We start from the raw sequence: 25,775 nt of genomic DNA, 5'->3' as shown, positions 1-25,775 counted from the left end.
GTGTGTAAATTCTTGGATGAAGAATGACTACGAATGTAATGAAAATAAAACCCGACGATATCATTATTTATTCTTCAGTTTCGCTCATTACCTCTTTCCGACAATAAGGATCCATAATTTGTGTTATCTCCTTAACAGTAGGATGTCGTTTCTACCACCACTGCACGAGGCTGCATCTACTGGAAAGCTGTCCTTAGTTGAAAAGCTGGTCAAGTCCGGCCATAAGGTGGACAAGCGGGCTGGACAAGGAAGGACTCCGATAATGTGGGCGGTCCTGCGAGGCCATAGAAAGGTACAATGCATACAAAGTATTTGTACATGAAAATATACCTACACAGACGTAAATACCCTGGTACACTGAGGAAATATACACTGTGACATTGACAAATTCTACTGGAATATCACGAACAAAATATCAAATATTAAATTGATGGCGAATGGTTCTACAAGAAACAAAAGTTTATTTACTTATTTATTCTTTTATTCATATTTATTTCATCTAAAATTCGGTTAAGGAATGATAATGATATAATTCATAAATTCATGAATATATCTTTAATTACTAAACACTTCAGTAATCCGGCCCATTACCACACACAATCATGATACATGGATTTATTTTACCTCGGTTCTTAGTTGTAGAACGTGACATTACCGAGACTGGTCACATTTCGTTTTATCAATTGTTTTCTTTCAGATTTCGATTTTGTTGGTATATCGTTATTTTCTTTGTGGTTTATTAATATTATTATCATTATTATTTGTTAAAGGTATCACGTTACCTTTTAAACGTGACGCCTCCGGAATCTTTGGCGATTCTCGACTGCGGAGGAGACAATGTGCTGCATTACATGGCGATTTTAGGACGCGTTTGGCTGGACATATGGTCAGACATCTGTAGGATTTGTCCGGACGCCTCATGCTGTCACTCCAGAAAGGGACGACGACCATCTGATGTTGTACGGCGCTGGAGAAACAGGAGTGAAGACCACAAAAAACTCTGGCAGTTCATGTGTAAACAAGGTCTGTGGAATTAACTCTGTTCTTCGTGGTATTCCTTATCCTAACAGACCACATTTGAAGACTTTCGATTCCATTCTTTAGTAATATTGGTTAACCCCATCATCTAAACGTTCATTTCAGTCAATATTAATTTGCCTTTTTTGCCTCCAAGATTACAACATGTTTACCTTAACATTACTGACAAGTCCTCAAAAATATGACTTTCAGAAACAGTTTGATCTATTTTTCTGGTACACTGTGTTGTATATCAAAAATGTATTGAAATGAGATACTCACTTGTTAAAGTTTTTTGGATGTTTGACAAACGCAGCAAATATCCAAATCAAAGACTTTTCACTTCCGTCTGATAAATGGCCTGGCAAATGATCTTATACACAGGTTTTTTTTATGTTTGCCTCGTTAAAGTTGATGTGTAAGATCCAGGTTCACTTAGATATTGTTGAAAAGATTTACTAACTTTAAAACGCGAATGACAGTTGAATAATTTTAACAGAGAAATTGAATATGCAGTTGACGTTCAACTCGCTGGTTTGCTTGTAAGTTCCGTTCTTGTATACATGTACCTTGTTGTCGTTTGAAAACATTACATAACTAACCGAGGTTTACTTGGCGGGTGTAGTTGATGAAGCGTAGGACGCTAACTGTTCCAGAACACTTTGCTTTGTACTTTTTCAGGAGTTTCCGTGTAAATCTTTCTTTTGTTAATATTTTCGCCAAGTTTTATTGCATTGTGGTTTGGATTGTGATTATGTTGACATGTTGATATTTTCTTGTTGTTATCTGTGACATTTGTTCCAGAATATCAGCGTGGAGTTGCCGAGAACTTTGAGGAAAAGTCAAATATTACAATCACTTGTATTGGACATGAGGGTGTTGGGAAGACATGTCTTGTGAAACAGTTACTGGAGGAACAAATCCCAAAGGAAGGTCCCGGCTCTACTGACACAGCATATCTACTGACTAATCATCTTTTCGTAAATCAGAGAACGCGAACTCGCGAGAGAGTACGAAATGGTAAAGAAATGGAGACTGGGCGACAACGTTTACGACGTGTCATTCGCCGATACAGAGACAGGTCAAGGTAGGCTTGCCTTATATATATACTAAATACGATTGCTTTGACAATAATTACTTAAAAACAATCCGGAAATTTCTCGTGTTAACAAGTTTATCCAAGTCTAATGAAGTCAAATTGCACAATTGTATAAGATTTATATAACAGCTTATTTAAGACTAGAATAAGAATAGGACAATGTGTTTTTGTGAGGAACCAGTCCCGGAAGTTTGTCCCTTTTCCTTTGAAGGCATGACAGTAAGACTAGTTTGATACTTGTGAGTAGGCCACTGTCTTAGTTTGACATACACTATATGGTGGGTGTCGGTGATTCAGCAAATGACTCTTACCCTTCCAGAACGCATGGTCTTATTATTCTTGTACTTATTTGGGTTAGGTTTTCTTTCGCGTACATTTTGCCATCCTCCGTTGAGTTTAAGTTTGAAGTAAGGTTTCGTTACTTTGTAGGTACAGTGTTTTCTGGTCTTTTTTCCCAACTGTCTATTATTTGCCTACAAAACAAAGACAACCAACCCAATCTGATCCAAGAAAATGTTTGACTAATTGATAAATCTATAACGGAGAGAATGTGAAATACACAAAGCAATACTCACCATTACTGATGTTTTGGAGTTCTGAGGCGTTGACGTATACAAAATTTCTCAGTCAGTTTATCATTATCATTAAAGGGTTTGTTTAATTCTAGTGATAGTGATCCAGAAGGATCAGGATCTGACGGTGAGACTGACGAGAGTAAGACAACCACACCTATGGTGAATACCAGATCGTATGGTAAGTATTGTACAAAGTCAGCTGCTTACATTAAACGGCCGAGTTTGTTACATTATTGTTGGCTTATGTTACCTCAGATAAAGATCCACGATACCAGGTCCAACGCTCTATGTCAATGGTGGTTTGTGTTTCTTGGAAAACGGATCAGTCAGTACTGACATAGTGATGTCCTGGACGGTATGTGACGGGCCTCCATCATGTTGTTCAATTACGTAGTCACCAGTTACTACAAGGAAATCCCGTTCCAATATGACCCTGGTTGTTAATCGCTAGCCAGGCAAACAAATAAATCTTACATTAATGTTGGCAATATTTCGTTTCGAGTCAATCCTAATAAACGATATGAAATACCTAATTTCGATGTAGTGTTTCGACAGTTTTTAAAAAAAAGTAAACCCCAAAAATAAAGGAAAATAATTACGATTCTTGATCAACTGATTTGTTTGTAATTTTGTTTCTTTAATTTGAACCTAAACGCACTTATCAGATGGAATACTGGAAACTTTGCAGGCCAGTTAGGACCGTATTTTCTTTCATGATTGTTTTCAAGTTCATTTATTTTTCATGCTAAATGATGAAATTGAACAGTACCGTTGAAAAGTATTACATATATCCCTTCGGTTATTAGCAACCGCTGACGACCCATCACTCTCCCCGACCACGCCCCCAAGTCCACTCTCTGATCGAGACGATCTATCTCTTGAACCGGAAACGGAAGTCACGGATGAACAGATGGAGACAATGGAAACAGTTATGAGTGTTGAAAACACCGACGAGGAACCAACTGGATTTGTGACCATCTATGATTTTGGTGGGGAGAAAATCTTCTATAACACGCATCACTGTCTCATGTCTAGTGATATGATATTTATTCTAGTGTTTGATGTGGCCATTTGTCTAGACCCCGAAACAGAAGAGGGGGGATTTGGTATGTACCATTTTTACACGTTAGTCAAATTCATAACACGTCTTGCTAGTGTTTTATACGCGTCTAACCGCTACTACGATGTAAAGGCGTTGCCAACTGGTTATCTAACGTCTTAAAGTTATTTCTACGGGAATATCCCACGGAAATCTGGTTAATGGACATTGTAACTTGACATTCTAGCTGTTAACGTCATACTGACAACTTTCTCATTTTAATGGTATTCATATAGAAAATATATATTAGGAAAATAATTATAATTACGCTATATAAAACAGATTGTTGTTTGAGATGTAATAAAAATATCAATGAAAGCAATCTGCTTTCGAGATATTATTTCTGCTGGTGTTTGTCAGGACACGGTTCAGTTACAAACGAACTCGATGTTAATATTATCAGATAAACTTTAAAATACGAAATCTATTGAATAATTGGGGTAGTGCAACCCATCGTCTAGATTTCGTTCCGTTTGAATGTTCTTTCCTTGGCTTCAAAACCTAAGCCCTTAACATCACTGAGTCCGATAAGGACAAAACACTTGTATGATGTAGCATTACTGACGAGTCTTAGAAGGACGAAACAACTGTATGCTGCACTTTAATTTACTATTTGACTCTAGAGTATCTTAACTAAATTTATATCAAAACATGTTATTAACTTGTGTCTTTTGCACAATCAACGAAAGAATAGACTGCCTGGAAAGGACTGTGGAAAGGGCATACGTATAAATAAATTTATAACACAGATTGACGTATTTCAATTATACTTATCAATGAGTGTTTCTTTTCGACAGAAAGGATTGAATTCTGGCTGCGATCCATCGCTACCTACGCTATTGACAAAACTGAAAGTGAGGTTGGAACTCCACCGATCATTTTGATTGGTTCACATATGGACCTAGTCTCTGGAACAGTAAGTATATCGTCTCCTCGTGGTCTCGGGAAAAGTGAGTATATCATCTCCTCGTGGTCTCGGGAACAGTGAGTATATCGTCTCCTCGTGGTCTCGGGAACAGTGAGTATATCGTCTCCTCGTGGTCTCGGGAACAGTGAGTATATCGTCTCCTCGTGAACAGTGAGTATATCGTCTCCTCCTCGGGTGGTCTCGGGAAGTGTATATCATCTCCTCGTGGTCTCGGGAACAGTGAGTATATCATCTCCTCGTGGTCTCGGGAAAAGTGAGTATATCTTCTCGTGGTCTCGGGAAAAGTGAGTATATCGTCTCCTCGTGGTCTCGGGAACAGTGAGTATATCGTCTCCTCGTGGTCTCGGGAACAGTGAGTATATCATCTCCTCGTGGTCTCGGGAAAAGTGAATATATCATCTCCTCGTGGTCTCGGGAACAGTAAGTACATCATCACCTCGTGGTCTCGGGAACAGTGTGTACATCGTCTCCTCGTGGTCTCGGGAACAGTGAGTATATCGTCTCCTCGTGGTCTCGGGAAAAGTGAGTATATCGTCTCCTCGTGGTCTCGGGAACAGTGAGTATATCGTCTCCTCGTGGTCTCGGGAACAGTAAGTACATCATCACCTCGTGGTCTCGGGAACAGTGTGTACATCGTCTCTTCTCAATGGACCTAAATTTTCTGTAACGGCTTCAATTATATATCATTTGAATGTCATCTCGTGCTGTACTGTTTGTTATTTATATGACAGGAAGAAGAGAAGGACGCTAAGTTTGGAGAAGTCTTGGAGAAGCTATACAACAAACCAGCCATCAGAGAAATTATGGAAAACCATGTCCAGGATATGTATCACATCGAAAACATGAACGACTCTAGCAAAAACAAACCCTTGTACCAACAACTGTGGGACAAAATCGTGGACGTGGCACACCTACAGTCCCAATGGAAATCTCTAGTCCCAGCCAGATGGCTCGCGCTGGAACAGGAGTTGTTCAAAAAGAAAGACGAAGACTTGAATGTCCTTACATACCAGGAACTTGTCGCCATCAATAACAAGCTGGTTGTGCCTCTCCCTGAGGAAGACATCAAACCATTTCTGTTGTAAGTGGACACAGTATATGTCGAATAATGAATTAATCAGACAGCTTTTCCATTGGTGATTCTATGGTTCTGAGGTTTTATAGTCTAGAGAACGAAGGTAAATCGTCGGTTCTTAACTTGTAGGGAAACAGCAAGAACCGCAACTCGTCTTTGGAATTTCATAATTGCGGTTTGAGTTTACATCGGTTATGTGGTATCAAAAGTAGGGTACTTTTGACCTACATTTTGTTCTTTGATCTAAATCAACGAAAACATATGTCCAGGTTCTATTGTGTATCAAAAGGAGGTCACTTTGACTTAAATTTTGGCCTTTGCTTTATATTACAAAATTTGTTTTGGCCTTACCCCTTACACTTCTTGTCAATCGAACTTCTGTCCTAGGGGATGGGTTCACTTGTAGAATACGCTGTATATACATTGTTACGATGATGGGCTTTAATTCACCGAATGCAAATTTTTTACTTGTCTTTTAGAATATCAATAAAATTTTCGTTCTTTCATTGTATGATACCAGGTAATTATAAAAACGATTACATGTAATTATGACGTCACTATCTTGTATCATTACAATAAGTCAAGATGTCTTAATACTTTGCGGGTAAACCTTCCCATGCCTTCAACACGAACAACCATGAGATCCAATTGAATTTGATAATTTAGTTATATATTTAAGATTGTACAAAAGACACACAAGTGAAAAGTAACTTTTAATACAAATATAGCAGAGGCAAATAATAAAGTAAATGGCATCATACAACTGTTTTTCTCAATAAAAGTCTCGTCACTGACGCTAAGGTCATTTTTTAAAACAGGTGACGTCAGAGAGAAACCAAAATTTATCAAATGAAATGTCAAAAATCTAGATGAGGAGGAGTGTAAGCCATTTAATGTAATAAACTTCCTATTATGGCAATAATGTAGTAATTCACAAACATTTTTTTTTTAAATCAGCTGTCTTAATTGGGCATGCCATATGTCAAAGCTGTAAAAGTATAAACGATCAGATTTTTTTGTAATTGTGTTATTTTTTTTTCTCTAGACATTTACACCTCTCGGGGTCGATACTATCATACGGTCTAGAAGGAACCTCGCCAGTTGTAGTGCTAAAACCTCAGTGGATGATAGATGCTTTCAAACACATTATCACGGCTCCGAAGTTCAAGACAGGATTATCCCCAAAGGAAAGACTTCAATGGAAAGAATATGAAAGGACAGGAAAGTTGACTTTTACATTTCTAAAGGTTTTGTTGTCAAAGGACCCGTCTGGTGGATTTCTAGAAAAATACGAGATGCTGTGCACTGTTATGGAGGTGTTGGGTTTGATCTCTAAACCTCTTCCTGAAGACCTGAAGAAAGATGTGACGTTCTATCTCGTGCCAGGGATGCTCCAGAAGCCAGATACCAACGTAGTATTGACAATACTCTCTGATCCAGGCGTTACCATGACACCTGTCCTGTGTATCGTGTTTGACAACCCATTCATACCTCAAGCGATATGGGACAAAACCATTGCTGCGTGTATTGTTCGCTTCCAGCCAATGAACGAGCCAGGATACGACGGGTCAAAGTTCATACAACGTGGTTTAGTTTGTCTGTCGGTCGATCACAGATGGAATATGATCATCAACTGTCAAGGTCACGTGATGAAGGTAGTCATGTTTACAACAGAGAGAGCGAAAGGTGAAACTCGAATGATAGGGGTTGGCATACAGTTACAAAAGATATTAGATTACCTGCTTAACAGAATCCTTCAGATGAACCAACAAAGTCATCTTGGGTATGATTACTTCCTGCATACGGACTTCCGGTTTTCCCTGGAAGAAAAAAGAGTTCGAGTCGATGACCTTAGGACGGAATCCTCTATGAAATGCTATAGTTCTAATGGGACCCAATGGCTGGAGCGGAAACACTTCAGTGTTTGGTTTGATGAACCGGATGTGGTAAGCATTTTAATGAAAAAGACTTGAATAAAATATTCAATCAAAATTTCAAAAGTGTTACTTAATCAGTCTTTAAGCACTATTTGTACCTTTATTTTTTTATATATATATTATACCTGTTTCGTTATTGTTTGTTTCTATTTTTAGTATAAATCTTGATCGATATTTTTCTTAGTGTTTTACTAATATCGTTTGTCTGGTTTCTTTTTTCTAGGAACAGGACTGTCCTGATATTGGTAAGTAATATAACGTCATAACATAAATCAGTATCCTTGTGGCTTGGAATATGATGCAATATGTTACGACATATTACATATGATATGCTTGATGCAAACCAAAACAGCATTCATTTTGAAATTAAGTATATTGTGTTATACATTGTGGATTTAAATAATAATAATAATTCTGGACGCAGGCTTTTAAAGCCTATATATATATCCAGATCTGAGTTACCAAGTTTCCCGAAGATAAATAAGTTTGTTATTGTCTATTTCATGATTGTGAATGCAATCGGAATTGCTCCAATGTTATCCAATCGGGATTCAAATGTTTTGACTGTTGGTGACGTGACAACGGCATCAGGAAGGGAGTTCCAGAAGTTAACCACCTGCTCACTGATGGAGTACTTTCTCAAATTCAGTCTGCTTCTCCTTTTTAATAAAGAAAGACTGTGTCCTCGTGTTATTTTGTTAATGTTAGGGACCAGTAAACCCTCAGAAACAGCACTATCATATCCTTCACGTGTTAGCTTGTATACTTGGGTCATGTCTCCTCTCAATCTTCTGAGCCTCAATGATGGTAATTTAAGGATACTCAGTCTGTTTTCATAGCTTAGGTCTTTCGTTCCCAGTATTTGTTTCGTTGCTCTCCTTTGTACATTTTCCAACTCATTTATATCTTTTTGCATAGATGAGGTATACTTCCATGTTATAGTGTGATGAATCACATTTAAATAAACATTTTCTGTTGTATCATCCGGGCATTAGTTTCTAAACAACATAACAAATAGTATATTTATAATTAATTGATTAGATGAATGCCGTTTAATTGTAGATAAAACCGTATTATCTGGAATCCCAGACAGAAAGCCGACTGTGCGGGAGATAGGCCGGATTTCCAAATACATCGATGGGTCCTTTCAGATGTTCTTCATGGAGCTTGGTTGTCCGAGTCATCTTATTGACCAGACGCTGATGGAATACCGGTACCTCTCTTTCCGGTCAATCGTCACCCGTGTCTTGATCACGTTGTGTAACAGACAACCGGATATCCGGTTTCCTCAAATCTATGCCGCCATGATGGAACACGGGATGCACGCTGACAGTTTATTGGAAACTGTAGAGCAGAACCAAGCTGAATGTCGACATCTTCAAGGTAATTTAATTTGTGTCGTAACAACAAATGTATATACACTGTCCATGTACGCTGAAAAGCAAAATGCATTAAAATACTTGGTAATAACATGTATAATATAGATAGAGTAATTTTTTAAGAGGTCAGTAATTTATGTATAATGAAAAGTCATTAATGAGTAAAAGTTTGTATTTAGACACGAGGTTGTGTTTTCTTGAACGACGCCAATTTTCGAAGAAATGATCAAGTCGGGCAATGTGTCCATTGTCCGTTTTATTAACCTTACAAAACAAGGTTACACGATAAAAGTTAAATCTTAAACGTTGTGTTCTCCTGTGGGTAACACATCGTTATAATGTATATATCATTGTACTGTATATACGAATTATTCATGAAGAGCTCTGTCTTACGCCATCTGGTGGATTTATGATACCAAGTACACATATACGGGCGCCTTTTTATCCATTTTAGGACTCGATGTCCCGGAGAAGCTGCTAGACACGTGTCCCTCCATGGACGATATAGACACCATCGTCGCTTTTATAGGCAAGTCATATTTCAACCTTTTCATTGAACTTGGTTTTGACGTCACGACTCTGGACCGATACGACCAAAGCTTTACAAGCTGTGATATAAAAGAGAAACTCGCCAGTCTTACCACGAAATGGATACAGGGCGAAACCTCCGAGCCTACGATAAGACAACTCCTTGTGTGCATGCGTGACTGTGATATGGACTTTGCTTCACTCGCTGACAAATTGATGAATAAAAATAAAGACGTGTAAATCAGGGAAAAAACAATAATTTTGATTATTACGAAACTCTTTTGTTCTGAACGTGATATAAAACTTAACATTAAACAAATACCAGTTCGATCAAGTTCTCCGGAACCGGAAGTTTATAAGGCTAGCTAAGTGACTTGGATTCTTTTCAAAGATTTTGTCTTCATAAAAAAGTACATATTTGTTTATATTATTTCAGCGCTATTATTTAATTAAATACAGATCTTTTAATTAAGACATGTCTTAAGAAAATGTAAAATTTGAATTTTAAACACTAATAGATCAATATATGATATTTAGAATTAATCTCATTACTTTTTCATTATATTCTTTAACATAGAAGTTCAACCACACAAAACTTATTCTTTAAGTAACAATAAAATTATTATCAATTTGTAAAGGTTAGCTTCCAACATAGGCTAAAAACACAGGTAACCAGAGATAAACGTCACAGGTTGATACAGGATAAATTCCTCTGAAAAAAATTATAATCCATATAACGACTTTCCTTTACCCTTTGTCCATGTTATTTAAAAAAAGTGGGCATATCGGGACACAACCATCAGACACCAGAATACTGATACATTGCGCATATTAAAGTCAATAAGATGCAAAAAAAATCAAATAAAAACAAGTTGTGTATTTAAAGTCATGACGTCATCGATGTGGTTATTTTTACGCATTTTGATATAAAAATTCAAATGTTGATGTAGTTATACAGTGTTTCTACGTCGGTGTTAAAGAGAAGGATTGTGCAAAAGACACAAGTAAATAATTCCTTTTCATAATTAAGAGAAAGATACGGTAGAGCCAAAAATATTAATTGAACTCCATCATACAGCTGTTTCGTCCTTCTAGGACTCGTCAGTGATGCTACATCATACAGCTGCTTCGTCCTTCTAGGACTCGTCAGTGATGCTACATCATACAGCTGTTTCGTCCTTCTAGGACTCGTCAGTGATGCTACATCATACAGCTGCTTCGTCCTTCTAGGACTCGTCAGTGATGCTACATTATACAGCTGTTTCGTCCTTCTAGGACTCGTCAGTGATGCTACATCATACCGCTGAATCGTCCTTCTAGGACTCATCAGTGATGCTGCATCATACAGCTGTTTCGTAATTTTCATTTTCTGAAACGTGCCATTATTCGAGTGAAGTTCAACGTGACAAGCAATTACGGCAAACCTCGTTGACTTTAAGTCCACAAGTCCTACTACTTGCTGTCTTAAAGATTATACAAAAGACACACAAGTCATTGTTCCGCCGACAATCACAAGGGGGCAGCACCGTGGCAATTTGATGAATGGAGATATGTTGCCTTGCAATCAATACAATGCCCAGTCATTTAAAACCTGTTATGAGTAAATATTGTTTTGCTCGTAATAGAGAATGTGTAACTATTAAAATGATGTATTGATTAGCGTAGTGTGCGTGTGATTTTTTATCTGTATTATTTGTTAATAAACACAAACAAAAATAACATTAACCTAGTCCAAACTCAACTGTGTTATCAGTAACACCACGCCCATCCAAAATTAAAGGTGTCATCGAAAAGACAACATTTCAAAGTAGGCACATTTAGGTTAATGTTGATTATATATATATACATTTTTGTATATATACATATACATTTGACAAATTTGACAATGCACTTGGTCGTACTGTCGCTATTCATTGATCATAAATATATGTAGCGGGGGACATTATATCTTGTGTAATTTTATATGATATAAAGCTGTCAATGCTTCAGTTTTAGTCAGCTTTATACAGGTGTCCGTATGTCAGGCCTACTGTAGTGTTTGTACCCTGTGTACCCGTGACCTCTCCATTGTTTTGTCCTGTCAACTGTTACCCGTTTTGTCGGAGGTCTATGTATATCACGTGCAAGTTCTCCTGTCTTGTTTTCCTTGCATTTTCGTCCGTGTCAGGGGTGTTCTGTCTCTGGTGATGTGTTGTGATTGGTTCAAACTGTCCACAGGGTAAAAACCTTCTCTGAGGTAGATCGGGGGATGGTAGCGTAATTCGTTATTTTATCGGGTGGGAAGCTATAGCTGGGTGGAATGTTATTTTGTACAGAGATAGATAAGTTTATGTGTTGGGGGTCTCTGTGTCGGTATAGGCCTATGCCGTTGTTGATAATTCCTGTTAATTAATGTTTGCTGTTAAATAAATTGTTACATTTAAATTAGCAGTGTTTGTCCTCCTTCGGAAACAAAATACAAGCTGTACCCATCGAACCTGGGTTGACGGTGATACAGGGCGAGACGGGACCGGGTAACTATTGACCCCCCCCCCCCCCCCAATCTCCCTCCTGTTACATATATATATATATATATATGATCAATTGCATTTTCAAATTTTCAAGGCAATCTGCCCTTTATCAAGACATAAATTTTGCATACAGGTAAATTGCATCACTTACATGGAACATAAAACAGATACAAAGTTATAAACTAATATCGAGAATGAAAGTATAATTAGGGTGTCTCGATAAGGCCCATTATAAGCGACCCATCTTAAGTTGTGTTATGAAAGGTGGTGCTTCAAATATCGAAAAAGTTTTATATAAATCATTCTACACATTATAAGTGGCGTGATTTTTGTTCTGATTGTAAACATTGATTTCAGTATCGAGTGCTTTGTTTTTACAGCGAATTTTCCTCTGTATCAGTGTGTTGTCGCCGCCTTGTAGTTCTGTTATACAGTTGTACACAGATCTGCCCTTTTGGTACAAGAGTATTTCCATTGTACAGACATCAATTTCTTAATTAACATAAATTCTGCAAACGTTTGCTACAATGAATGACTTGGTACGTTATAAGGGAGGTAACTCTAAAATAGGTCACCCGATCTCCTGATAGCATCATAAAAATTCCAAGAGATGTTTTAACCAAACTATTTCTCCACTGACAGGGGCGTAGCTTCCATAGAAAGAAAAAGTCCGGGCTTACTCATAAAAAAATCCGTGCATAGAGTATGTTGGACAAAATTACAAAACTAAGGTTGAAAATAAATATCTAATATTTCTGATAAATAAAAAAATATCAATAGAAAATTGTTGAATAACTAGGCCTAGTGCATTGCATTCCGGAATTTTATAAACGTCATACTATTCTATTATTATCATTTCAACGTTTCCGATGTGCGATCGATAAGTTTTTCAAACAAAATAAAGTCGAATCGAGTGACCACACTAAAAGTGACACATCAAAGACCGATACGGAAATTGTCATGGACATTTTCGCGCATCAAAAGAAAAGAAAGTTAGCTTTTATTTAGTCAGGGGTTGTTGTTTAATAGATAAAAAAAACTGTCTCAGAAAACGATTCAAAACATCTTTGAAATCACGAAATTAATTTTCCGTCGGGGGACTTCGCCTCTCTAATCCCCCCCACCTCCAACCCCCCCCTCACCCCACCCCACATATGAGAAGGGAGGGAACTGTCATTCCATCAATGTACCATATCCCAGTTTTTGAAGAGCTACGCTCGGGCACCAATAGTTTTATTATATTGAAAACTCACATCGACATTATGTATGAGTAGTTGAATAAAGATACAAGGACACGTTGAAACAACAATTACTTTTGATTTATTATTGAAACAACAAACAAATAACAAAGAACTCGGGAATTTCCGGTATTGGTACCGGAAACACCCGAAAGCATTTGTATATGGGCTCCAGAACGTTCGACAGCGCTTCAACTGGAATTGCCCAGATTAGTCACTAAATAAATACATTTTCTTATCTAACAATAGTAGAATTAACCTGCTATATCGGTATGAATTGTCTTTAGTTTTGTAGTTCAATTTAATTTCAAGTTTGAAATCATCCATCTTTGGGTAACTTCAAATTGATAAAAATAAAGAATATCATCATTTTTGTAATCTCAAAAAAAAAATCCAAGCCTTTGAGTTTAAAAACTGAGTATTTATGGCAAAAGTAAATAATCTTATGGTGTGACGTCATTGTGTAAAGGTAGATTATAAAGCGTAAGTACAGTGGTACGGTTGTGACGTAATGTTGATGGTAGGTCACGTGACCCTACATCAGGAAATCGGTGTAACCATCCTGTTTTCTACTTCCTTTTTGAGGAAAGCGTCCATCAATGCTGACTTGTGCTCGCGACCAGTCAACAGAAATATGAGATACACTTCTAACACAATCATTGTCACTAGGAACAAACCCATTTTCTTCTGGGACCGATTACACTCTAGCGCCATCTTCAGACAGGGATGCGGTCTCTGGTGTTAACTGAACAAGTACAATGTTTGTGTGAAGAAATCAACGTAAAGCTGTTATACGTTATATGTTGTAAGGAAACATGTAATTATTTCTTTTTCCCCCCGCTTTCCTTGCTGTTTGTGATATCGATTCTTCCTTCGCCACCAAGATCGATAACTCCGCAGGAGTGTTTCCGTGTCCACATTTCAGCCCAGGTTCTTTTAGTTATATGTTCTATACATTCTGAAACCAAAACATTTAATCAAATGAAATTTCATCTCTAACAATATCATTCTATATTTTTTCATTTTTTTTTCAAAATCAAAATAACATACTTTGAGGATACGATAAAATTTCAAAACGGAGAAGTTTTCATTTAATACTTATTCAATATGAAAACAAAGTAAACAGACACATTATTGTATTTTGGGATAGCAAAACAAACTACGAGCTTATATCAATGCCTTTCACAAGTTTATACAGCAGCAAATGGAACTTCGGGTCTTGGAACACCTTGCACGGATGATATTATGAATAGTAATTAAATTTAATAATTCGACGTAATTTCTACACGTGGCGAATAGAATAAATTGTAGAATACGTTATATATACAAAGTATATGACGCCGTAATTGATATTTGTTGTCACGTTCAAATAACAGTTTGCAATGGTATCGAGTAACGTGTATCGAAAATTGGCTGTTATTACAATAGATTCCACACAAATCAATACTCACTACCAAAAGTATCAGACTATGTTAATCAAAACGCTTACTTAATGTGATATAATTTTCAATAGTTAAAGAAATCTTAATTTTTTTTCTAGAGTTGTCTTTCATTTCCCCATACAAGATTTGTTTCAGCAAGATTTATATCTATATTAGTATTGTATTTTGTCTGATTGTGGTATAATTACTACACTATAATTAGAAATGAAAACCACTTTCAGCGAAACCGTAACTACATAGAGGACTTTCCTCTAGATATCTTATATAAAGATGTTGTTATATTTGAAGGGTTTGCTACCAATGTTAAAGTAATGCGGGACTACTATCTTATTTTTTGTAAAAAAAAACCTTACTGACAGACTGATTTTCACGAATGTCTTCAGCTAAAGTGTTCCATCATTGTATTGAGGAATTTAAAAATTAAGTTTTATAATAATTACAATAAATGAAAGTAAATTATATGAGTTTCTTGTAAAATGGCTAATTTATCTGGGACTAAATAAGACAAAGATAAGTTTGTTCTTGTACACGAGTTATCCCCCTTACAGTAAAGGTGGTTTCTTTGTTGAGAAATGATATCAACAGTATACACTATTTTAACTAAAAACATCGGTGCTATCGTTTTGGTGAGAATTTATTATTTTTATCCATTCATGTTTTGGTTCATATATATATTTCAATTGTGACCAAAATATTGTAGCGCAACTGTAATTTGAATCGCCAAAATAAAATTATATATGTATTTTTTAAATATATAATTTGCACAATAAAGTTATAGATATTCTTTTTAAATATATGTTTTTATATAGATTTAATTTACAAATCAGAATAGCATCTTAGCGACTCCAGTCTGAGCGAACATTCTGGTTCCTTCTATTGAACATTTTATTTATATAAAAATTCGATTCGACATGAGTTAAAATACTCTGCTTAAGGCAACACAGAATGCTTTGTTCATATTATCGATTAAACATTATTAATCGGAGTGATGTAGGACGTACGACCGAACAGACGATAGTGGAGAGGATGGAATATACATAATACAAAAACGTACCATATTTATCAATCTCGTATTGTTTATTTCTGTTGATGATTTGTAATTTCGTTTGTGTGTTTAATTTTTTAACTTTTATTATGTGAAAAAAAAACAGCCAAAATATATATTCTTGTCGAGTGTCCCGGCCGGGAATCGAACACAGGTCTCCGGGTGATAATTAACCGGCTCTATCGAAGCGACAGAGACCGTATTTAACACTATGTACAAGCAACATCGACACGCTCCTTCTACTTTTTCAAAAATCACAATTTTCTTTTACCGTTTTATACAATTATACAAGTCTGTCATATGACTAATGAATAAAAAATATTGATACCTTTCGCTAGGACACTGGTACACTATTGTGTCATGATATTGAAAATTGATTTAAACACGAGTTATTTCCCTTGATTGGAGGTAACCGTTCTACAATTACTGTATATACCTGTGTGATCTAAGAATAATAAACTGGGGTACTCACATTTTATCTCGGTAAGTTCCAGTCATTCCAAATCGTCCATTGTTTCCACATACGTTACCTAGAAACATACACGTGAAGTAGGAATGTCGGCCTCCGATAAGAACCGAATGCCCATTATCGATCGATACAGCGGCTGGGAGTATCGCAAAGGATTCTCGTAGCTCGAACTTCAAAGTCTGTTATACATGACAACGGTGTCTTTATTTTGTGCGCATTGATCCGATGATGAATAAAAGAAAATCGACATGAATATAACATATAAAGACCCTTTGTCACGTGACAAATCGATCGGGGTTAAGTCTTCACACTCCGATCTAACAAATGATAACTATTAAAGCATTCAGGTACCATTTTAGGCGATCGATACTTAGACTAGCAGCTGATTGGTGAACGCGCTACATATCGATTCAGATAGACTTGCCCATGTCCCTGACAGTTCTACATGTAAGAACATTTTAGGTTTTTCAAGAATAAATGTAGATGGAAATATGTTCATTAATTTTATTGCTTACGACCCACGTTTGTGTAAAAAACCACGAAATCGATATCCTGCACAAAGTATGTTTTTAGGCGATGCAATGGCAGGTTCCCGTAAGGAAATCAAAAGGGAAGGCTGGTTTGGGGAGATTCATTTGCGGGAGAATTTCGGAGCCTTGAAATTATAACACACTGGTCGATCACAATACTTCTATACTTCGAGATTAAATTCTGCATTTAGAGAACAACAACAACAATAACAACAAGAAAGGTGTACATTTACACTTTGACCCAGTAATAAGTGTCTTCATAGTCACTAGACCTCATTTGACCTCGGTTATTAGTGTCTTCTTAGGAACTCGACCTCATTTGACCTTGGCTATAAGTGTCTTCCTAGACACTCGACCTCACTTGACCTTGGCTTTAAGTGTCTTCCTAGACACTCGGCCTTATTTGACCTTGGCTATAAGTGTCTTCCTAGACACTCGACCTCACTTGACCTTGGCTTTAAGTGTCTTCCTAGACACTCGGCCTTATTTGACCTTGGCTATAAGTGTCTTCCTAGACACTCGGCCTTATTTGACCTTGGCTATAAGTGTCTTCCTAGACACTCGGCCTTATTTGACCTTGGCTATAAGCGTCTTCCTAGACACTCGGCCTTATTTGACCTTGGCTATAAGCGTCTTCCTAGACATTCGGCCTTATTTGACCTTGGCTATAAGTGTCTTCCTAGACACTCGGCCTTATTTGACCTTGGCTATAAGTGTCTTCCTAGACACTCGGCCTCATTTGACCTTGGCTATTAGTGTCTACCTAGACTTCAAGTTTATTTGTTTATCTGAATTTCGAATATTTACAACCAGACGTAATTTTATCATATCAATTAAAATGACATATACTATTTCCACAAACAATAACTATACATAAATATCTATATATTCTTTATTAACATCACCTGAGGAGTAGACTTGACAAACCAGAGTGACATATATGTGATATCACCCCAGCTCTAAGCATATCATAATTATATTCATCTCTAATAATATGTATTTGTATTAACATAATTTTGTCAAAGGTGATTATTAAATAATGTGCCCCATAACCAAAGCTATCTACCATAGACTAAATCGGGATAGATGAATAAAAATAATGAAGGATTCTGGAAAAATGAAGAAAAAGGATGACTTTATTCAATCTTTAAATATTTTGAGTATTCTCATTTAAGACAAGTTAAAAAAACTGCCAAAATGTATAAACTGCGTCATTCTAATATATCATGTTTGTCATTAAAAAAATTAACATCCTGACCAATTTAATTTTTCTAGATATCTGACAATGTGAAATATTGTTAATGCTTTTGACATCCCGCGGGTACAGGATAGTTCACCAAGGCAGCAACTAGTCGGTCTCCTATCCACTCGGGTAGGCTCCATATCAACCGGAACACGACATTTGCGTCTAATCCAACGACGTATCTTGTACGGGGATACGCCGCAATCAGCGCATGCGTAAAGGCATCCACCACTTTGTATATATCAGGGGACATAGCGGCACCAATACTCTTGTTTGCGTTCACCATCACTAAAGGAATATGGATATAAACGACATTGAATTTTCATATCTATATTTAGGTCCGTAATAAGATACAACTGAAGGAATCAAATTTCAAAAAGCAATCGTAATGCAAACTCGAAAATTAATAAAATGAGAGCCAAATATGAACAAACGTTTACATGGATACTTAAGTACAAAGAGAGAATATAATACCTTATCTATTGTTCTGTTATATTAACACTCGCCATATCAATTTTCTTCAACATGCCGGGTTCTCATGGGAAAACAGAAATTATAAAACCGAGAACCACGATCATCGGCCACATAGAACTCCATATCACAAAAAAAGAGAATAATTCCGCAGTGAAATCATTATTACGGATTCAGAGTAACCTTATGGTATAAGATTTTCGAGATATGATATGATAATTTGATAGAACTAATCTTTTAACCGAAAACCTGTTTAAGTTAGATAATCCGGAGACATGAGAAGATGCAGAAACACTCTAGGAAACTTGTTTTTCTTTCCTATTTTTGTAATTACTCAAAATATCAGATACCAGAAAATCTTATCCAAACCTACAAATAGTATATTTGTATAGATCACCTACTTTCAGGAATATAGTTTTCGCCATAAAATTCCTTTTGCTCTTTGTCGAGTGCTTCGAAAGACGTCTTCATGCTCGCCTCGATGTTAGCGTTGTTGACAATACCGGTGTTGAAGAATCCAGGCTCGACAATGTGAACAGTTACACCACAGTTATATAACTGGTATCTACAACGAAACAGAAATGGCTATCAAACATCAAATAAAACAAAATAATTACCAAATCAAATGTGACGCACTAGTCTAGAGGACGACATGACGTGACATACCAGTCTAGATGACGACATGACGTGACACACCGGTCTAGAGGACGACATGACGTGACATACCAGTCTAGATGACGACATGACGTGACACACCGGTCTAGAGGACGACATCACGTGACATACCAGTCTAGATGACGACATCACGTGACACACCGGTCTAGAGGACGACATCACGTGACATACCAGTCTAGAGGACGACATGACGTGACACACCGGTCTAGAGGACGACATCACGTGACATACCAGTCTAGAGGACGACATGACGTGACATACCAGTCTAGAGGACGACATGACGTGACACACCGGTCTAGATGACGACATGACGTGACATACCAGTCTAGAGGACTACATGACGTGACACACCGGTCTAGAGGACGACATCACGTGACATGGTTGTCTAGAGGACGACATGACGTGACATACCAGTCTAGAGGATGACATGACGTGACACACCGGTCTAGATGACGACATGACGTGACACACCGGTCTAGATGACAATATTACGTGACATGGTAGTATAGAAGACGATATGACATGACATACCAGTCAGTCTGAAGGACGATTTGACGTGACATATCAGTCTCGAGGTCGATATGACGTGACATACCAGTCTAGAGGACGACATCACGTGACATGGTTGTCTAGAGGACGATATTACTTGACATACCAGTCTAGAGGACGAAATCAAGTGACATACCAGTCTAGAGGACGATATTACGTGACATGGTAGTTTAGAAGACGATATGACGCGACATACCAGTCTAGAGGACGACATCACGTGACATACCAGTCTCGAGGTCGATATGATGTGACATACCAATCTAGAGGACGATATCACGTGACATGGTTGTCTAGAGGACGATATTACGTGACATACCAGTCTAGATGACGATATCACGTGACACACGAATCTAGATGACGATAATACGTGACATGGTAGTTTAGAAGACGATGATACGCGACATACCAGTCTAGTGGACGATATCACGTGACATACCAGTATGGAGGACGATATCACGTGACATACCAGTATGGAGGACAATATGACGTTAGAAATTTTAGAATTATTTATCCTATGTACAACCTTTAATTAGTGTAACAAAGAAAAGAGCATTGTATTGTAAATCAGTTCACATGCAGCACACATGTACAATAGATAACAGCCCAATTATCTAGCGTTGTATAATATTTGTAGTCGCAGGTGCGTCAAACAAAATATCTTATTTACCTCAGACAATCACAAAATCCCTCCGCTCCGTATTTAGAAACCACATAAGGGCCAGTTACGAGTGCAACTCTCCCCATGACGCTCGTGATGTTAACTATACGACCTTTAGCCTTTCTCACTATTGGTAGAAACATTGTAGTGACGTGGATCATTCCGTACAGATTTACGTCATTGCATTTCCGGTAGTTGTCGACGGTCTGCCATTCCACCGGTGAAGCATTCCCGGCAATTCCTGCGTTGTTGACGAGGCCCCAAAGACCTGTTGTAAAAAGTTAATATATTAAACTGAACACGAGAGTCGGATTAAATAAACTTTCTAAAATTCGATCCCGATTAAATATGGCATGTCTCTTAAATGTTGTTTTGATATAAATCAAAATTAAAAGTTTAATTTAACTAAAATTTACAATACTGTATTTAAAGAATAATCAAAAGGCGACATGTAGATTTTATGGCAGATCACGAGCAAAATCAATGCAAGCATTAAAATGAAATCTAATTTTAACTAGATAGAACGCCTAAATATATCATTTCAAGTTATTGTCTACTTTTGTAGTATACCTCGTAAAACTACGTAACTACACTGACCTTTGCCATTTGGAAGCTTCTGTCTAACTTCATTATATGCTTTGAGGATACTTTCTTCACTGGTAACGTCTAGTGCAATCGTAACGAGACGTTTCGATGTTGCCTTGTCTAAATCTTGTTGTCCTTTTTGTGTGAGACAACCAGCGAATACATTCATACCTAAAGAATCCAATCTCTTGGCAAGCATGTTTCCGAATCCTGTATCACAGCCGGTTATAAACACATACCGACCGGACAAGTCTCCCAGTTTCCGACTCCGTATAATCCATCTTCCGACCAGGAAGAAGATAAGGAGCACCACACATAATGGTAGAAGGTCAAACATCTTCAACTCGTCGGGAGGATTCGGTTATTCTGTGGAAAGACAAATATACGACATATACACAGTACCACAAGGTCAAACATCTTTAACATCACGGCTGAACGCGGATTTCCTTGGGAAAGACATAAACTACACTACACATAATTTTGGAAGTCAAACATTTTCAACATCAAGGGAGAAATCGGCTATTCTGAAGAATGACAAATATCAGGTATCACAATGTTCGTCGGTCAAACATCTTCAGGACCACGTAATGAATTATGAGGAAGGAAAAGTTTGACGGTCGTCATAGTGATATCATTGATTCTTTTGTGCAATGAAGCCTGACGCGTTCGATGCTCGATAGTTTGCCCGTTGGTTCCGTTATTGGATATCTTGTTCTCATTTGCGAACGTGACATTATTAACTTGGATTGACCAAGATTTACATGTCGGGTGTCGTCGATGAAGCAGAAGACGCTTACTCTTCCGGAATACATGGTTTTATTCTCCTTGTACTTTTCAGAAGACTCTGTATAAGTATCTCTGTTTTGGGTTTTTTTATTTTTTTGTTTGTTTAATTTTTTTGTTTGTTTGTATCTTTTTGTCATAGATTGTTTAAAAATATTTGAATGAATTGAAACTTGGTAAACATGGTAATGTATTGACGACATTAACCTATCTAAATTTCTTGTGCTTAGATGGCATATAACCACGCTTTGTATCCTGGTTAATATCTCGATATGACTCGTGTTTAGGTGGTCTATTACCACGCTTTGTATCCTGTCAATGACTCAACATGGCTCGTGTTTAGGTGGTCTATTACCACGCTTTGTATCCTGTCAATGACTTGACATGACTCGTGATAAGGTGGTCTATTACCACGCTTTGTATCCTGGTCAATGGCTCGACATGGCTCGTGTTTAGGTGGTCTATTACCACGCTTTGTATCCTGGTCAATGGCTCGACATGGCTCGTGTTTAGGTGGTCTATTACCACGCTTTGTATCCTGTCAATGACTTGACATGACTCGTGATAAGGTGGTCTATTACCACGCTTTGTATCCTGGTCAATGGCTCGACATGGCTCGTGTTTAGGTGGTCTATTACCACGCTTTGTATCCTGGTCAATGGCTCGACATGGCTCGTGTTTAGGTGGTCTGATACCACGCTTTGTATCCTGTCAATGGCTCGACATGACTCGTGATAAGGTGGTCTATTACCACGCTTTGTATCCTGTCAATGGCTCAACATGGCTCGTGTTTAGGTGGTCTAATACCACGCTTTGTATCCTGTCAATGGCTCAACATGGCTCGTGTTTAGGTGAACTATTACCACGCTTTGTATTCTGTCAATGGCTCAACATGGCTCGTGTTTAGGTGAACTATTACCACGCTTTGTATCCTGTCAATGGCTCAACATGACTCGTGTTTAGGTGAACTATTACCACGCTTTGTATCCTGTCAATGGCTCAACATGGCTCGTGTTTAGGTGAACTATTACCACGCTTTGTATCCTGTCAATGGCTCAACATGGCTCGTGTTTAGGTGAACTATTACCACGCTTTGTATCCTGTCAATGGCTCAACATGGCTCGTGTTTAGGTGGTCTAATACCACGCTTTGTATCCTGTCAATGGCTCAACATGGCTCGTGTTTAGGTGAACTATTACCACGCTTTGTATTCTGTCAATGGCTCAACATGGCTCGTGTTTAGGTGAACTATTACCACGCTTTGTATCCTGTCAATGGCTCAACATGGCTCGTGTTTAGGTGAACTATTACCACGCTTTGTATTCTGTCAATGGCTCAACATGGCTCGTGTTTAGGTGAACTATTACCACGCTTTGCTTTGTATACTGTTAATGGCTTGATATGGCTCCTGTTTAGGTGAATTATTACCACGCTTTGTATCCTGGTCAATGGCTCGACATGGCTCGTGATTAGGTGGTCAATAAATGAGAGGGCATATTATTTTTGATAAATATAACACTCATGGACACTAGTCATATATTTCCATAGTATTGACCAGCCTTGATTTGACATTTATAGTGAATGTAAGTGACAGCGCTGCAGGCAAGCAGTCAGAGGTGTTAGCTAGTCCAATAAAGTTCATTTCGCACAATAAACTGTACTTGGCTGGCGTTTCGTGTATCTGTCTACAGAACTGTGTCAATTATATACACGATAAATCCCTACGGAGCGGTCTTGTGTAGACTCTCAATAATTCGATTCAAACTGAAAGTAAACTTCGTTTCTAACAATAGGCAATTAGTGGCAATTTATTTTACATATACCATCGTTACATTCTAAACTGTAATTTTAGTCACGACGTAAAGAAAATTAACATTTGCCGTTTGTTCGATGTTTCATTTTTCATGTGTATGTTACAAGCAGTTTGCTTGTTCTCACTATAAAAAAAAATCAAAGATACCGTTTTACTTCATCGCGCATTATTCTTGTATAATGTTGTAGACATCAGATTTTACCGCTGACGTGTTTTTAATTTTTTTTTTTTTTTTGTTAGTTGTAAGTGTCAGACCAGCTATTTTCACTACTGAGCTGTTTTGTGTGATTACAAGTTGAATGAATGGAGACGCGCGTCCTATTTCTTGGTACGATTTGACTAGGCAGATAGCTGTTTATCCCTTTTGAATCCTAAAGGCACAGAAAACTTACCCGGAGAGTAAAATGAATGTTTTTCCGGAACATGATACGATCTTATTGATGACTAGCTGCCGTTGTGAGTATCTACCTGAATGCAAACTATCACACATACATGTATATACTTAAAAATCCTCCAGATGTAAACGATATAAGAGAAAAAATCTACATACTGTGCATCACCTATATATTGCGTGGGATTTATTTTCGCGTTAATCCGCGAGGAAAATCAATCGCGAATTCAAATCCTTCGTTTTTATTTGTCCCGTTAACGACATCCGGGTCTCGAAGAGTCATGGTCTCTAATAGCTTATCATTCGCGAATTTTCAAAGTTATTTTTAGATAAGCCTGTGCGAAATTATGTATTCGCGAAGATATCTGAAGATAGAAGTTCGCGAAATGAAGTATTCGCGAAATCTAGCTGATTTACAGTATTCCAAACAATCCCAAGTAATATTTACATAGATTAATGAATATTGAACATTTGCCAAAAAATAAAATGTCTCTTAGGATCGCACTATCATATGACCCTATATCACTATATTACAAAAGTATTGGTGCGTACCATTAAATTTCTTCATAAAGAGAGCTGACCAATCTCGATGTCATTAACAGAGAGGAATTGTACGTTCAGGTGTCTGGGACGTGAAATTTCTTGGGTTATTTCTCACAGCAGACCCCCGGGTATCTTATTGCTTCGTTAACATAAGTTCCATAAAAACTAACATAACAAGAACTACTCAAAGTTTCCTCAGTATAACATTCAAACCGTGTCTTATATATGTAGTAGAGCTGATTCAGAGAGTTGTGTATCCCCAATCTGTACTGATACATATTAAAATGTTGATCCCAAAATTTGACCGATAAAACGACAGCAGCATGGATCCCAGGTTGTGACCGATAATATTAAAATGTTGACCAGGAATGTGACCGATAAAACGATAGCAGCATGGATCCCAGGTTGTGACCGATAAATATTACAATGTTGACCAGGAATGTGACCGATAAAACGACAGCGGCATGGATCTCAGGTTGTGACCGATAAATATTACAATGTTGACCAGGAATGTGACCGATAAAACGACAGCGGCATGGATCACCGAAAGCAACTGATAAAAACATGTAGCGTTCATTATCACAGCTGGAACAGCTAAGATAAAATTTCTCATCAGCTTCGTTTAAATGACAGAGATTTGATATTTCAGGGTCACTGTTAAAGAAATAAAAACATTGTGGAAAAGAAATCTGGATTTAAGATGAATTTTATAAAACTATGTCATCCCGATCACAGGCTGTGACTTTACAATCAGGATTGTCGGGTTTGATATGACAATACTGTTGTTTATCACGGCTGATTACTTGTATTTCTAACAGATTCCTGTCATTACGTACGAAACAGAGCTATATGACATATTAGATTTGAACAAGGTTAACACGATAAAGAATTACACAAAACAATAATAAAAATTTACCCTACCTGTACACTTACGCCTGGTGAATCCGGTAGTGTATTCATAACCTCGGTTCAAGCTAATCGATGTGTATACACATAGCGCTTGATACACTGTCTGTCTAAATGTGAAAGTATATACATATGAGTGCATTCAGTCGAAACAGATTTCATTTACTGATATCCACACAAAACTGTCGAGAAACATGTTCTCAGGATTAACATGTTGTACTGACGGAGAGAAGTTGATTATAACCGTGATTTACATGTTGTACTGACGGAGATAAGTTGATTATAAC

At 37.4% G+C, this 25,775-nt stretch overlaps 2 protein-coding genes across 2 annotated transcripts; one reads left to right on the top strand and one right to left on the bottom strand.

Moving 5' to 3' along the window:
- Positions 1 to 247: 247 nt before the first annotated feature.
- Positions 248 to 9,877, top strand: LOC132553736 (uncharacterized). Its single transcript, XM_060218008.1, has 11 exons — positions 248 to 292; positions 771 to 1,023; positions 1,822 to 2,104; positions 2,790 to 2,869; positions 3,498 to 3,797; positions 4,588 to 4,706; positions 5,450 to 5,799; positions 6,839 to 7,739; positions 7,954 to 7,975; positions 8,793 to 9,113; positions 9,564 to 9,877. The coding sequence occupies exons 1-11, from the start codon at positions 263 to 265 to the stop codon at positions 9,875 to 9,877; spliced, it is 2,973 nt and encodes a 990-aa protein (XP_060073991.1). The 5' UTR covers positions 248 to 262.
- Positions 9,878 to 18,169: 8,292 nt separating this feature from the next.
- LOC132553735 (retinol dehydrogenase 16-like) lies at positions 18,170 to 21,389 on the bottom strand. Its single transcript, XM_060218007.1, has 4 exons — positions 21,065 to 21,389; positions 20,477 to 20,735; positions 18,987 to 19,150; positions 18,170 to 18,402 (listed from the first exon to the last, which is right to left on the bottom strand). Exons 1-4 carry the CDS (start codon positions 21,387 to 21,389, stop codon positions 18,170 to 18,172), a joined length of 981 nt encoding a protein of 326 aa, XP_060073990.1.
- Between the last annotated feature and the right edge of the window lie 4,386 nt (positions 21,390 to 25,775).

This window comes from Ylistrum balloti, unplaced genomic scaffold (assembly GCF_031769215.1).
Source record: "Ylistrum balloti isolate Yb309-2 unplaced genomic scaffold, AGI_CSIRO_Ybal_v1 Utg370346, whole genome shotgun sequence".
In the NCBI taxonomy this organism is placed as follows: domain Eukaryota; kingdom Metazoa; phylum Mollusca; class Bivalvia; order Pectinida; family Pectinidae; genus Ylistrum; species Ylistrum balloti.
This window is presented reverse-complemented; position numbering and strand designations above follow the sequence as displayed.